At 40.8% G+C, this 12,334-nt stretch overlaps 1 protein-coding gene across 3 annotated transcripts in view; it reads left to right on the forward strand.

Moving 5' to 3' along the window:
• GRAMD1C (GRAM domain containing 1C) overlaps positions 1-12,334 on the forward strand; it is a 54,213-nt gene that overhangs the window by 41,037 nt on the left and 842 nt on the right. For 2 of the 3 annotated variants that reach the window (XM_075034352.1, XM_075034355.1), the window contains exons 10-17: positions 2,935-3,081; positions 3,854-3,972; positions 5,126-5,268; positions 6,946-7,049; positions 7,765-7,944; positions 9,601-9,658; positions 10,167-10,277; positions 11,130-11,235. In XM_075034352.1, the coding sequence (XP_074890453.1) occupies positions 2,935-3,081; positions 3,854-3,972; positions 5,126-5,268; positions 6,946-7,049; positions 7,765-7,944; positions 9,601-9,658; positions 10,167-10,277; positions 11,130-11,235 (968 nt within the window). The remainder of the gene's footprint in view (positions 1-2,934; positions 3,082-3,853; positions 3,973-5,125; positions 5,269-6,945; positions 7,050-7,764; positions 7,945-9,600; positions 9,659-10,166; positions 10,278-11,129; positions 11,236-12,334) is intronic. The other variant, XM_075034354.1, reaches the window with a different exon arrangement.

The raw sequence follows: 12,334 nt of genomic DNA on the forward strand, positions 1-12,334 counted from the left end.
ATTTCACAGCTTCCTTTGCAGTGATGAAAATGACCTTATGAAGTGCAAGGCAATAGTGGGGGAGGGAACAGACTTGCTGTCTTCAGGCTGAACCAGGACACTCTGGGTAATATGTTTACTTTTGTGTCCCTAGGGATCCTAACCTAAAGTCAGAATAATCTCCTGTTCTCTTATCAGACAATAGCTCCAATTCATCTATAAATGTATTCAGACTAAGAGAGTTAGTGGTTAATTGCATACTGCTGAGCAGTTAGAACTGCATTAAAAGTGAAGGAGTTAAACTGCTATCTAGATACCTGCACAAAACGTTTTGTTCATAAACAGTATTTCTAAGCCAGTCCTAGGTAGAATGCTTGTTGCTCTAGTATGGAGATAAACAAAAGGCAGGTAGGTTTACCTGTGAGTTAAAAGAAAACAGTAGACAAACATGCGTATTCATTTGTAGCATTCATACATGCATGCACCTTCCAGACCTATTGTCTGAAAGATTTCCAGCCTTTCTGGAAAATAGCTGTTAGAATCCTGGCGTCTCAAATGACTGATGGGCCCAATATATCAAGCCAGTTTCAGCTTGGATTTTCTGAAAATACTGCTTTATGTCATAACACCATTTGTTAGAAATTTGTTTGTTTGTTCCAAGAGCTGAAAGGGGTTGTAAGTAAAAACATATTTCTCAATAGATACTCTCATGCACTTGGCACTTCATTGACTGTTATTAGAGACATGACTAGATTATGTAGGTAAATCAACTAAAAGGAAATTTTGTATAGACCCATGGATGCTCTTGCTTAAGACTTGGTACAAGGAGGACAGACTTCATGCTTGAAGAGTAAAATACCTCAGTAGCAAGATCTGCACCTTAAGGTAATAACTCATGGGCTTTGTGCATGTAAGTTGCTGTGGCTTACCAAATTACCTGGCATCAGCAGAAACATAGTAGCTGTCCCCAGGCCTTTCAGGGGAACATGAAGTTGCATTGTTCAGCTAAGCCTCACTGGGGCAAAGGTAACTTGTATTACATTGCATTTGCTAAGATGTATATACAAATAGCTGTCAAAGCTTATCTGATGCATGGTGACTTGATTGTGTGTCTAGGCCTTTGTATTTTTTTTTTTTTTTTAAGTGGTAGCAGATTCCTTGGGCATGTCAAGGTCCAGCTGAGAGACTCAACCAGAGTAACCAGGTTTGAATTACGTGGTACCTGACTCCGTGCGTGTTAGCTGATGCGCAGTAGGCAAAGGGGATGTCAACAACCCTATGTAAAGTTTCCTCTCTCTTAGCAGAAGAGAGGAAGTGGGGAGCGCACTCTGAAAGAGGTCTGTAATGTTGAGGTCTTGTTAGCAGAGGTCAAACTTACAGTTCACTCGGACTGCATTTTGCCAGAATTAGGTTCAGCTCTGAGAGGAAATATAGTGAACATAAGCTGAAAACCCAGGCTGAATTTCTGGCTTCCCACAGAATGCTTCAGCGCAGCAGAATCTGTATTATAGCCTGTAATGACTGCATATTGGTTGATTAAATAGGCCTCTTAAAATGTGTGCTTGCTTTCTGTCCCACCTTGCAATTGTATAGACTTAAAATTGCATAAGCAGAACATGGCATGGGAAGGAAGTCCATCTCTTGTGCAAGCACAAAAATATGGCATTCATGCTTCACTTTTGGGGTCCTACATTGAAGCCTGCCTAAGTCAAAGAAAACTTTTTTGGAGGCAGATGTATAACAGCGACCTTCTAGCAGACTAGAAGCAGCACTAGAGCAGAAGTCTGTTCAGAGTCAGAATTGGGTTTCGTTGGGGACTGTTGTGGTGTTTAGTTGCTGCATTTGCATTTATCAATACTGACTGCTACCAAGCAGTAATGTTTTAAGTGATGTAACCTTAGCCTATAGGCAGCTTGTGAACTATAGCTTGATATTTAGGCTACCTTTGCATTGGTGGCTGGCACTGACCTTTGCTAGCTCTAAGCATTTATTTGCATCAGTTGAAAGGTTAGGCATCCTGACTTCTGTCTTGCTTCTACAAGATTTGCTTTCAGGCTTTTTGTTTCGTTTTAGTAATGTGTGGGGGTGGGGTTTTTGTTTGGTTTTGGTAATTACAGTTTAGGATGGACTTGTTTCTAAAGCATAAGCAGATTGAGTTGGGGTTAGCAGAAGAAACTGCTTGCCCTCCAGGTTTATAATTCCATCCCTTATCTCTTGCAAGAGTGGCTGAGACAACCACAAAGCTGAGTCATGCCAGCAACCAACAAGAAGCAGAAATAGCAAAGGTCAGTGCTGCAGCCACAGAGTGCTACTGGGGCGCTTGTTGGTGGTTTTGAAATAGGGGATGGCATCAAGCACTTGGTGCACTTTTCAGGACTGCAAAATGGAGCAGGGTACCTCTTGTGTTCCTCTTATAAATAGGTATGGAGGGAGGAACAGTTTGAGGAACTGTTTGGGAGTCTACCTGGTCTCTTAGACTGTGGACACTACCAGCATTACAGACGTTAAAAGCAGAATTCTGAAACTAGCCACCAGTATGAAGAAAGCTAGTATGGTTTTACTGTCCTGCTTGCTATGCATGTGTCCTTTGTACAATAGGCAAACATATTAATGAAGAATATGCTAACTTTTTGTTTTCTCTGATGTTTCCTGTAGGATTAGTAGAATACTGAAGGCAAAACTAAAGGGATGGGACCTTGTGATGTTGTTTTATCGATTTATGTTTGCACAGGGAAATAGCAGGCTGGGGGTGTTGAAAATCAATTCTGGACTTTGGTCCTGAAGACAACCTACCCACCAAATCATGTGCTGCTATCTTTACTGGGTTTCTGAGAGTGAGAAACAAATGCTGATGCAAGCTTGGGAGGGATTTGAGCTGTAATGAAGCTTAGAATATTATAAAGTTTCTTCATAATGCTGTTCTTTTCTTAACCTGATTTCTCTGCCTTTCCTTAGCAGTGAAGGAGACTGTCTCTGAGAATGATCTCTATGGGAGACTTTTTATAAACAGAGTTTTCCACATCACTGCAGACAAGATGTTTGAAATCCTCTTCACTAATTCTCACTTCATGCAGAGATTTCTCAATTCCAGGAGTATAGTAGGTAATAGACTCTTCTCCCTTCTGTCCGTGTTGCAAACTATACTGAAAATTTCAACTTCTGAGAAATCTTAAATAGGGCTAAGTTGAATTTTAAGTTTCTCCTTGCTTTAAAAGAATTTTGAAGCGTTAAAGTTTCACTGTGAGAGAGGGTATTTAAAGCTAGCCTGTTGTTTCTGTAGATCAGTCACATTTCAGAGTAAAAACTTCATTTCAGTGCACCACAAAACTGCACCTTAATGCCTGAATTTTGCGTAGGCTATTAAGTTGATGCATTCTGTGGGGTAGTGAAATGTGTATGGCTGGCACACAGGCAAAATCATTGCATCCTCCTAAATGATACTCACAGGCTTTAATTTTCTGGATGAGTAAATTTTATTCACCGAGATCATAAGAACAGAAAATTAAGTCAAAAAGGGTAGTATTTATTCAGTGTCAGCTTGGAAGGCAAAGTGGCAAAAGCATTTGATAATGCTAAGTGAATCTCTTCAACTTTAAGCAGATGGGAAATGACATATTTTCATTTCATTGCTTACTCTTCTCCCCACCCTCAGGTCTCTTTCAGTAGACTCAGGTTCAGCTACATAGTGCCTCACCTTTGTTCATCAGTGAAGTACAATTTTCCCTTTTCCTGCAAAACCCACAACCGTCTGGAGTCAGTTCTCTCTCTCTCTCTCTCCCCCCACCACTGTTCCTAAACTCTTAAGATATGAAAGGGCAGAGATAATGCCTTTTAGGTAATCTGCATGTGATACTTTGTGTAATTTCTCATCTAGATGCTGTATCAACCCCTTGGAATAGAGATTCCAGTGGCAATCAGTTGAGGACTTTGACGTACACTGTAACGATTAACAATCCACTTTGTGGGAAGTTCACGACTGCAACTGAAAAGCAGGTAACTGTGTGCATGTGTGTGTCTGTCCAGTGCCCTTTAAAGCAAGGGAGATGTCAACTCTATGGTCTGTCAGAGATCTGACCATGGATTAGAATTCAGTGAGCTGAATGTGGATCTGCAGTTTAAATGTAGCATCTCTAAGGGTAGGTTGCTGCCTCTCTTACCATTAGTGAGCAAATGCTGATGAAATCAGAGAGGCTTTCTACCTTTACAGATGGCTGTAAACTTCTCCTACAAAGTCTGTGGGGAAAAGTATTAACATCTCTTATGAATTGGGGGGTGAAAAGATGCAATGAAATGCTTTCAGTGTCCACTTCTGGGCTCCCCAGTGCGAGAGAGATAGAAAGAGTCTAGTGAAGGGCCATTAAGATGATTAAGGGACTGGAGCATCTCATATGAGAAATGCTGAGAGCTGGGACTGTTCAGGCTGAAGAGAAGGCTCAGGGGGGATCTTACAATGTATATAAGTATATATATTATATACTTTGCACCCTCTGAAGGGAGGGTGCAAAGAGGACTGAGTCAGGCTTTCACCACCAAAGGCCACACCTTTCAGTGGTGCCCAGTGACAGGACCAGAGGTGATGGGCACAAACTGAAATACAGATGGTTCACCATGCACATCACGAAACACTTTTTTCACTGTGAGGGTGATAGAGCACTGGAACAGGTTGTCCATAGAGGTTGTGGCATCTCCTTCCTTGGAGATATTGGAAAGCCATCTGGACATGGTCCTGGGAAACCAGCTCTAGGTGGCCCTTCTTGAGCAGTGTTCTTGGACAAAATGACCACCAGAGATGCCTTCCAATCTCAACCACTCTGTAATTCTGCTTTGGGAAAGGTCTCATAGGTCAGTCTCAAAAAAGGGCTGTAGTCATGAGTCAGTGGCCAGCCTTGCATCTGGTACTTGAAATGGCAGTGGGGAAGTACTGCAGCTGCCTATGTTGGCTCCAGTGTGAGGCATCTTCTCTTTCCCCACCTCATCTACACTTGCCATTCTGAACTGGTTTTTACTGTGGTTGTTCAGGCTTTCTCCCTACTGTAGTTCACTTGGAGTTGGTTGATCTAGCCTAAGGAATTCCGGCTGGAAGAAGGAAAAAAAAGTTAAAAAAAATCAGGTACCATGAATATACCTTTTTTTTTTTTTATGGTAGATCCTGCATAAACAGAGCCAGAAAGGTCAGTCTTATCAGGTGGATGCTGAGGTACTGACCCATGATGTCCCCTACCATGATTATTTCTACACTGTGAACAGATACTGCATCAGCCGCACATCCAGTCACAAGTGTCGATTACGGTGAGCCTGAGTGGTCCACAGTGGGAGGGGAGAAGCCAAGGCATGTATGTTATGGGTTAATGAAGTGTGTTTATCAAAAGATCTGCCAACAGCATAGAGAAGGTCAGTTTCTCTCTTCTGAAAAATAAGCTTGGTTTATCTTGTCACATCTATGCTGTATTTGGATCTCATTAATTCACTGAGAAATTAACTCTTATGTTGACTCTGAGGTACAGAACTCGTCTCCAAGACTGAACTGGGTTCTGACCAGTTGTGCATTTTAGAGTGCAGCTGTGTTAGTGGGATAAATTGGAACTACTTGAGATGTTTTATTACAAAGTTTCTCAGATATCCTTGCTAAGGGCCTGCAGAGGAGGATGGTTTCATAGGAAGGTGCAGGGAAGATAGAACGTACCTACTTTTGCAGGGAAGGTACTCAAGCGAATCAGACTTCATTATTAAACTCTACCTAGATAGGGGAGTCTTAGAAGGCACTTCCCTTTCCCATTTGTTGAAAATGCCTGAAGTGATCAAGTTCCATGTTCAGTGCATTTGTGTGACTTTCTGACTATGTAATCCTTGGTAGTTTTTGTGCTGTCTTTAGTAAGACCTTTCAACTCAATCTTCATCAGTACCCAGGAAAGGTAAGCAAGCCTGGATTTATTATTCAGCTATAAAAGTGCTAAAGGCGCCGTCTCTACTGGGAGGAGGAGAAGGGAAGAAAGGTCCTTGCACAACTGTTCTAGATAATTTTTTTGAGTGAGTCATTCTTCCTCTTTGAGAGCTATATTTGTTTTATCTGAGACACATGGCAACCATAGGGTAAGAGCAAAAACCTAGGCTTCAATATGGTGCACAGAGCATGCATGTATAGAACAGGAGGTGCATAGTGGTATTACAGCTGGCTTTATTATAGTGCATTTAAAATGGCTCAGAAACTCTATTTGAAAGATGCTGTTTTGTTAGACTAGAATCACAGTGGGCTTACATTGATTTTGATGATTATTTGAAAATGTTGAAAAAAAATATATTCTAGGACAGTCAGTGTTCTTCAATTAAACAAATCAAAATTAATGGGATTCATTCAGTTGTTAAAGCAGCCCTCTGAAGGATTCTAGTCCAATTAATTTCTATTCTGGAAGCATTATTGATTAGCTTGACCTGGGGAAGGCAAGGCAGGAATGTCACTTTCTCTCTGTCATGCTCACAGAAAGACAGATTTTAATTTCTGTCTGCTTGGAGTAGGATCTGAGCACTTGGTGTATGAGTGGTGATAATGAATTTCACCTGCTGCCATTGCAGTGCCCACATAATACATCATGTGTACACATACAGAGTAAAAAGCAGGACTTTATGATCTGAAAGCCTGAAGCCTGTTTTAAATGTATGTTAAAATGAGAACACTTCAGAGGAGAGAATTTCTCTGCTAGCCTGAGTCTGAAGAAAAACACTTCAAAATGTTTCCCATAATTTGGACACTCAGATTTCCTGAGGCTTTAGCTAGATACGTTGTCTTTGCTACTGTCTGTCTCTTGCCTTGCTTCAGAGTTAAGTGCTGCCCAGGTAGAATGCCAAGGCAGTTGCATTTGATATTTCAGATTATGGACATATGCTAGAGGCCTGCTTCTGCTAAGAGATTTCTGCTATCACTGTGCTACCTAGAAGAGCATTCTTTCACTATTGCATTCTGTTTATTAGAGTTTCTGCAGAAGTGAAGTACAAAAAACAGCCTTGGGGCCTTGTCAAGTCTGTAATTGAGAAGAATACCTGGGGAGGAATACAGGAAAACTTCAAACAACTTGGTGAGGCATTTTCTTCTTTGTGCTGGAGTAAGGAGGCTACCTTTCCTATGTAAGTTTCCATGTCTGTCAAACTTGATTCCTTAAATAATGGTTTGAAAAGAAGGCAACACCAAAGGAATCTGAGTCAGAAGTTCCTGTCATCAATATATCTGCCAATTCCAGGGTGTAAAAGAAGCCTTGTAGCTTAATGCTAACAAGGAGCTCTCGTATACCTTGTCATAATTGCTTTCTGAAGGAAACATGAGGAGCAGCAGGAAAGCTGTTACTCTCAACTGCCTTTGCCTATCTTTAAGTATTTCCTTTATTGTGGGTTTGAGAAGAGCAGCAGTGGCACTTGGCAGGCTCCTTGGCTATGTCTGTTAACAGCCTGGCCAGCCACGGTTGCAAGCTCGCAGTCTAACACAATTCCCAGTCTCAGTCTAACAGTGTCTTGAAGTGCTCTTCCAACTGCTGTCTAACATATCATTAAACAGTCCTGCATAGGCTGAGCGTACACCATATCTGAAAAGTGTACTACGTGCCCTCTAGCAAACAGGACAGGTAGTACAGGTCAAGGTGTAGTTTATGTCAATTGCCTGCTTTAATTTCATTTACTAGAAGGTGCACTTATTCCTCTCACTGCCACCCTCCATATCTCACAATTTTAAATCTTCAGTGCTAGGCTTTTCAGCTTTCCTTTTGAAAGTTCAGTAACCTTATTTTTATTCCACTGCAGAATCAGATCTCCTAATGGAGGAATATGCAATTAATCAGTCCATAGAAGACTCTGGAAAATTAGTTGCTCTGAGACGAAGACGACGCACTTTACACCGGAGTCTGGCAGAATCACTTCCTAAACGTTCTTCCCAACACTCCTCTGGTGACATGGGAGTAGAGTCCCAGGGCAGCTTAATAGGTAGGACTTTTTATATCAAGTGTTTACCAAAAGATGTGTTCAAGAAACTTAACTCTTAAAATAGCACATGAGTAACACTTGAGTGTATGTTACTCTCATTGTCTTTATCTAATGGGTGTGATAGCAAATGCTTTAGTGTGTTCAAGCATGCATAAAATACATAAAATAGATTTGGAGCGTGCATAGTCACTTTCATGATGATTATCTCATGAAATCAAACCTAATCTCAGCTTCTGTTTTTAAAACAAACAAACAAAACCCAACCAAAACCTAAAATGCTGCACTGTACCTGCATAGGATTGAAAATAAGATGGGATCAGAAAGACACTTAACCTGACTTTTTTAAAGTTGCTGAAAAATTGCTTTATTTCTTCAAATAACTGCACACCCAAGTCATGAGTTGATTAGACTTTGTCACTCACCTTGGCCCTGTCGTCTTGGGGTTTTGGTGGTGTGTGGGGTTTTTGTTTTGGGGGTTTTTTTTTTGAGGGGGGGGTTATTTTTTGTTGTTGTTGTTGTTGTTTTGGGGGTTTTTGCAGGGTGTGTATGGAGGGTTTGGGGCTTTTTGTTTGTTTGTTTGTTTTTAATGTTAAGGAGTCTCTTTCCTATCTGCTTCTGTAATTTCTGGGTCACTGAAGCATTTCCTGCAGTTCTACTGCTCCTAGACATGACAGACTTGGCCACTAGCATATACAATATTGGCTACACCTACAGACAGGAGGAACATCTGTGCATTAATGTGTATCAGAGAATGGTGGATTTCATGACACAAGTTGAATTGTAAACACTGAAATAGGAGCAAGTGCCTTTTTCTAAAGGGAGAGACAACACTGAGTGTAGCACTGAGAGAACATTTGAATCAACAGCCATGTGTAATGGACTCTCTTTACCTAACTGAGATTACTTCCTGATTACTTAATTTTGCTGCTGCTCCTCCACCTTTTGAGGTGAGTGTGTCTGTCACAGTATACACTACAGCTTTCATGTATGCTTTTTGTCCAGGGCAGGAAATGTGAATGTAAGGAACTATTTTAGGAGAACAGGTAATTATATTTAAAGATCAGCCTGCCCACAGTGGTAGGTGATTGCTGCTCAGTTTGGAAAGGACATGCATACTTCCCCTCCCTCACTAGTGTCTGTTGCCTGATGACTAGCAGATGCTCTTTCGAAAGGCTGCCTTTGGGCCAACATATAAACCACGCCAATAAGGGTGGGACAAATTACAAGAGAACTTGATTTGACACTGGTTGTCAGAAAGACTAATGTGGGCAGGAGAACAAGCAGAAGAGAGCCACTTTGCAGCCTGTCTCTGCTTGTGTGTGACTAGCAGCATATGTGCTGAGTGTTAGTAATGGATGGACTGTAACCTTCTCAGGCTCTCTAGGTTTAATGTGAACATGTCCCAGCACTGTGTTCTCCCCAACCTACTGGGGTAGGGGGAATCCTGCTCCTGATGGAAGAGCCCAGCTGTCCAGCTGACTTGTCCAAGATGACTGCAAAAATGCCTTGGTGCACCCACATGATCTGTTATTTTTTTTCCATCAGAAGCTGTTGAGCTATTCTGTATGAAATGCTGGGCACTGACATGTATCTGCAGGCATCCTTTAGGAATGTTCTTCAGTACTTTTTAACCTCCTTTTCTTCCATGCCCTATAGGAAGGAAAAGAGATGCTGTAAGTCGGACCACCACCATCATTGTAGTAATGAGTGTCTTGTAAGTACTCACTTGCATTAAAATGTAGCTTGAGTCAAGCTCATCTTGGTCTTTATCTGTATTTGTCTGTACCTTACTTGCACGTTAACATTGCATGTAGCATGATAGATCCTAACCGAATTTGAATGGAGCACTTGGGTATAGGAGGGGAATGGATTGACTTAAGTGACACACGGAATGAAAATACTGACTTGCCAAACTAGTCTACCTTGCAGTTTTACTTAGGTCTGATCCTACAAAAAAAAGTCTAGAACTTACTCATTCCTAGTTTTAAAAGTTCCAAGAGGAGACACTGTTGTCGTTCCTATTGGTTGCTATTATACAGCTTAATGCTAACTGCTAAGAATTTTTTGGATAGGTCTTTATTTTCAGTATAGTGGTGCCCCATACCTTTTATTTCTCCCAGAAGGATTCTCTTTTCTTAGCTGTTTTTAGCCCAGATCTTGTTTCTGTAGCATTGCAACTGAGATTGTTACAGGACTTGATTTTTGTTCTCTTCTCCCTGCAGTTTGCTGGTTTTGGTCTTGCTGAATGTAACACTCTTTCTCAAACTGTCAAAGATAGAGCATGCAGCTCAGTCCCTCTATCACGTCCAACTTCAGGAAGAAAGCTCTTTGAAGTAAGTTGAATTCACAATCTTTGCTTGCTTTCTTCCTCAGCTTATGTGAGAATCTGATCTAAAATAAATCTTGAACAATGAAACTTGGTGGTAAGTCTTCAAAAGCTGTTGGGGCTTGCTGCTCGTTTGTGGTCTACGCTGATATCCAGTGACATGTCTGACTGCATCTTGCAGTAATAAGTTTCTCCTTTGACAAGCTGTTTTTTGGGGGAGTGTTAACCTTAGCTTGCATTTATCACCCTGCTGTGACTCATCTTCTGTGAATATCATAGTGCTGATCACAGAACCAAAGTGTTCACTTCATCCTGTGTGAACCAGCGTGATGTCAAATGTAATGTTAGAGATTCATTTAGCTTTTTAGCCTCTTTCTGTGAGTCTCCTGCTAAATCTCCTCTCTTCCTCAAACTTCCATTATAGGTGCCTTTTGTATTCAGACACACAGAAGAGGCTCAGATTTTGCTTCCTTTCTTGAATATGGTATCAGCAAACATGTTAAAAACCATAACCTCATCTTGAGTATGGAAGTGGTGTGGTGACCTCCCATAGTGATCATCTCAGAATTGATTAGAGTTACTTTCTTCATAACAAAGATCTTGCCCTCTGAAGTGTGAGAACTTACATTGCAAACATAATGTGAGCACATTTGTTCTTTGTGGCTGTTGTCTATAAAGGTCTGAGGCAGCATCTTCAAGGCAACAGGGATTGAAATTCAACTATAGGCAGCTTTTTATGTGGTTTTTGGAAAAGGATGCTTTTAGCAATGGCAGAGCAATGGTCACAGAGGGCAGTTGCTTTTAGAAAGCCATGGAGGTGCTTGTTTCATGTTTCTGATGTAATCTCAATCTCTTTCAGCGTATCACCAGAAATGGTATCAAAAGAGGAGATCCCTCAATATGATAAAGAACAGGTTAAACATGTGAAGGGAGTTTTAAGAGACTCAATTGAAATGCTTGAGCAGGTAGGTCTGCCAGTCTTTCCTGGTGATGTTCTTGTTTCTCAACAACTCAAGTTTTCTCCCTTATGCTGTCATAGCTTTTGTTTGATGTCTTCTGGTGCTAACTGAAGTTTTAATCACTCCTTGACCTGTTTTGTCCTAGGCTTGAATTTGGTACATGGGCAACACTCACGTTTGTGATGTTTTGGGTTGGGAGTTGGTTTGGGTTTTTTTTTTGACTAAGATTAAATACTCGTGTCAATTTTCTTAAACCTGTCAAATACCTGTATTGATGAGATGTGTTGATGCAGTTCTGAATCATGGCAAAGCAAAGACTGCATTAATTCAAAACAGATCCTCTCGTCTAAGAAGACTCAAAACATAATGTTAAGTATTTGCCCATCTCATTATGGGGTTTCTTCATTCTGGTTTATCCTGGCTTTTGCTCCCCGTTACTCTTCTAGATACTGGTGAGAGCTTCATTTAGCCTTGGTATCAATGGGTCACCTAATCTCCAGTGAAAAACAAGTAAATTCTACAAACCGTGTGTTTCTGAGAGGCTCCATAGCTATGGAGTTAATCCTCCTTCTCAGTAACTTACACTTCAGGCTCTTACATACTACAAGTGCTATATAAAAAATGAAGTTGTTGAATGTCGTTTTGTCTCTCTGATTCTGAAGTCCAATATCGGTAAACCCCTAGGCTGAAATTTCAACTCAGTAAGTGAAGGACAGTAAATTCATACTTTTTGTTTTTTACTTATAACCTATGAATGTTCTGATTTTAAGTTCTTTTATTAAATCTTAAAATGTGACAGAAGAAATTATTAGATTAGGAAAGCTGTGGGGGAGTTCACATGTACCTCTATCCGTCACCAGTTTGCTCTGTGTTCTCCCACGCACTAAAGGAGGGTAGAAAAAGAAGCCATTTTTTTATACTCCTTGTTCAGAGGTGTCTCTGCACACAAAATTGCTATTAATCTATTAACCATTTTGATCACAGCTTGAAAAAAGCTTCTGAGTGCTGGAAATTTCACTGTAGAAATCAATTTCCTTGTTTCCACGCCCTTTTCGTTGTCACTGCTTACTACCTAAATAATTCCTAATTCTGAAGTGTTAAACTG

Source organism: Buteo buteo, chromosome 8, assembly GCF_964188355.1.
Source record: "Buteo buteo chromosome 8, bButBut1.hap1.1, whole genome shotgun sequence".
In the NCBI taxonomy this organism is placed as follows: Eukaryota; Metazoa; Chordata; class Aves; order Accipitriformes; family Accipitridae; genus Buteo; species Buteo buteo.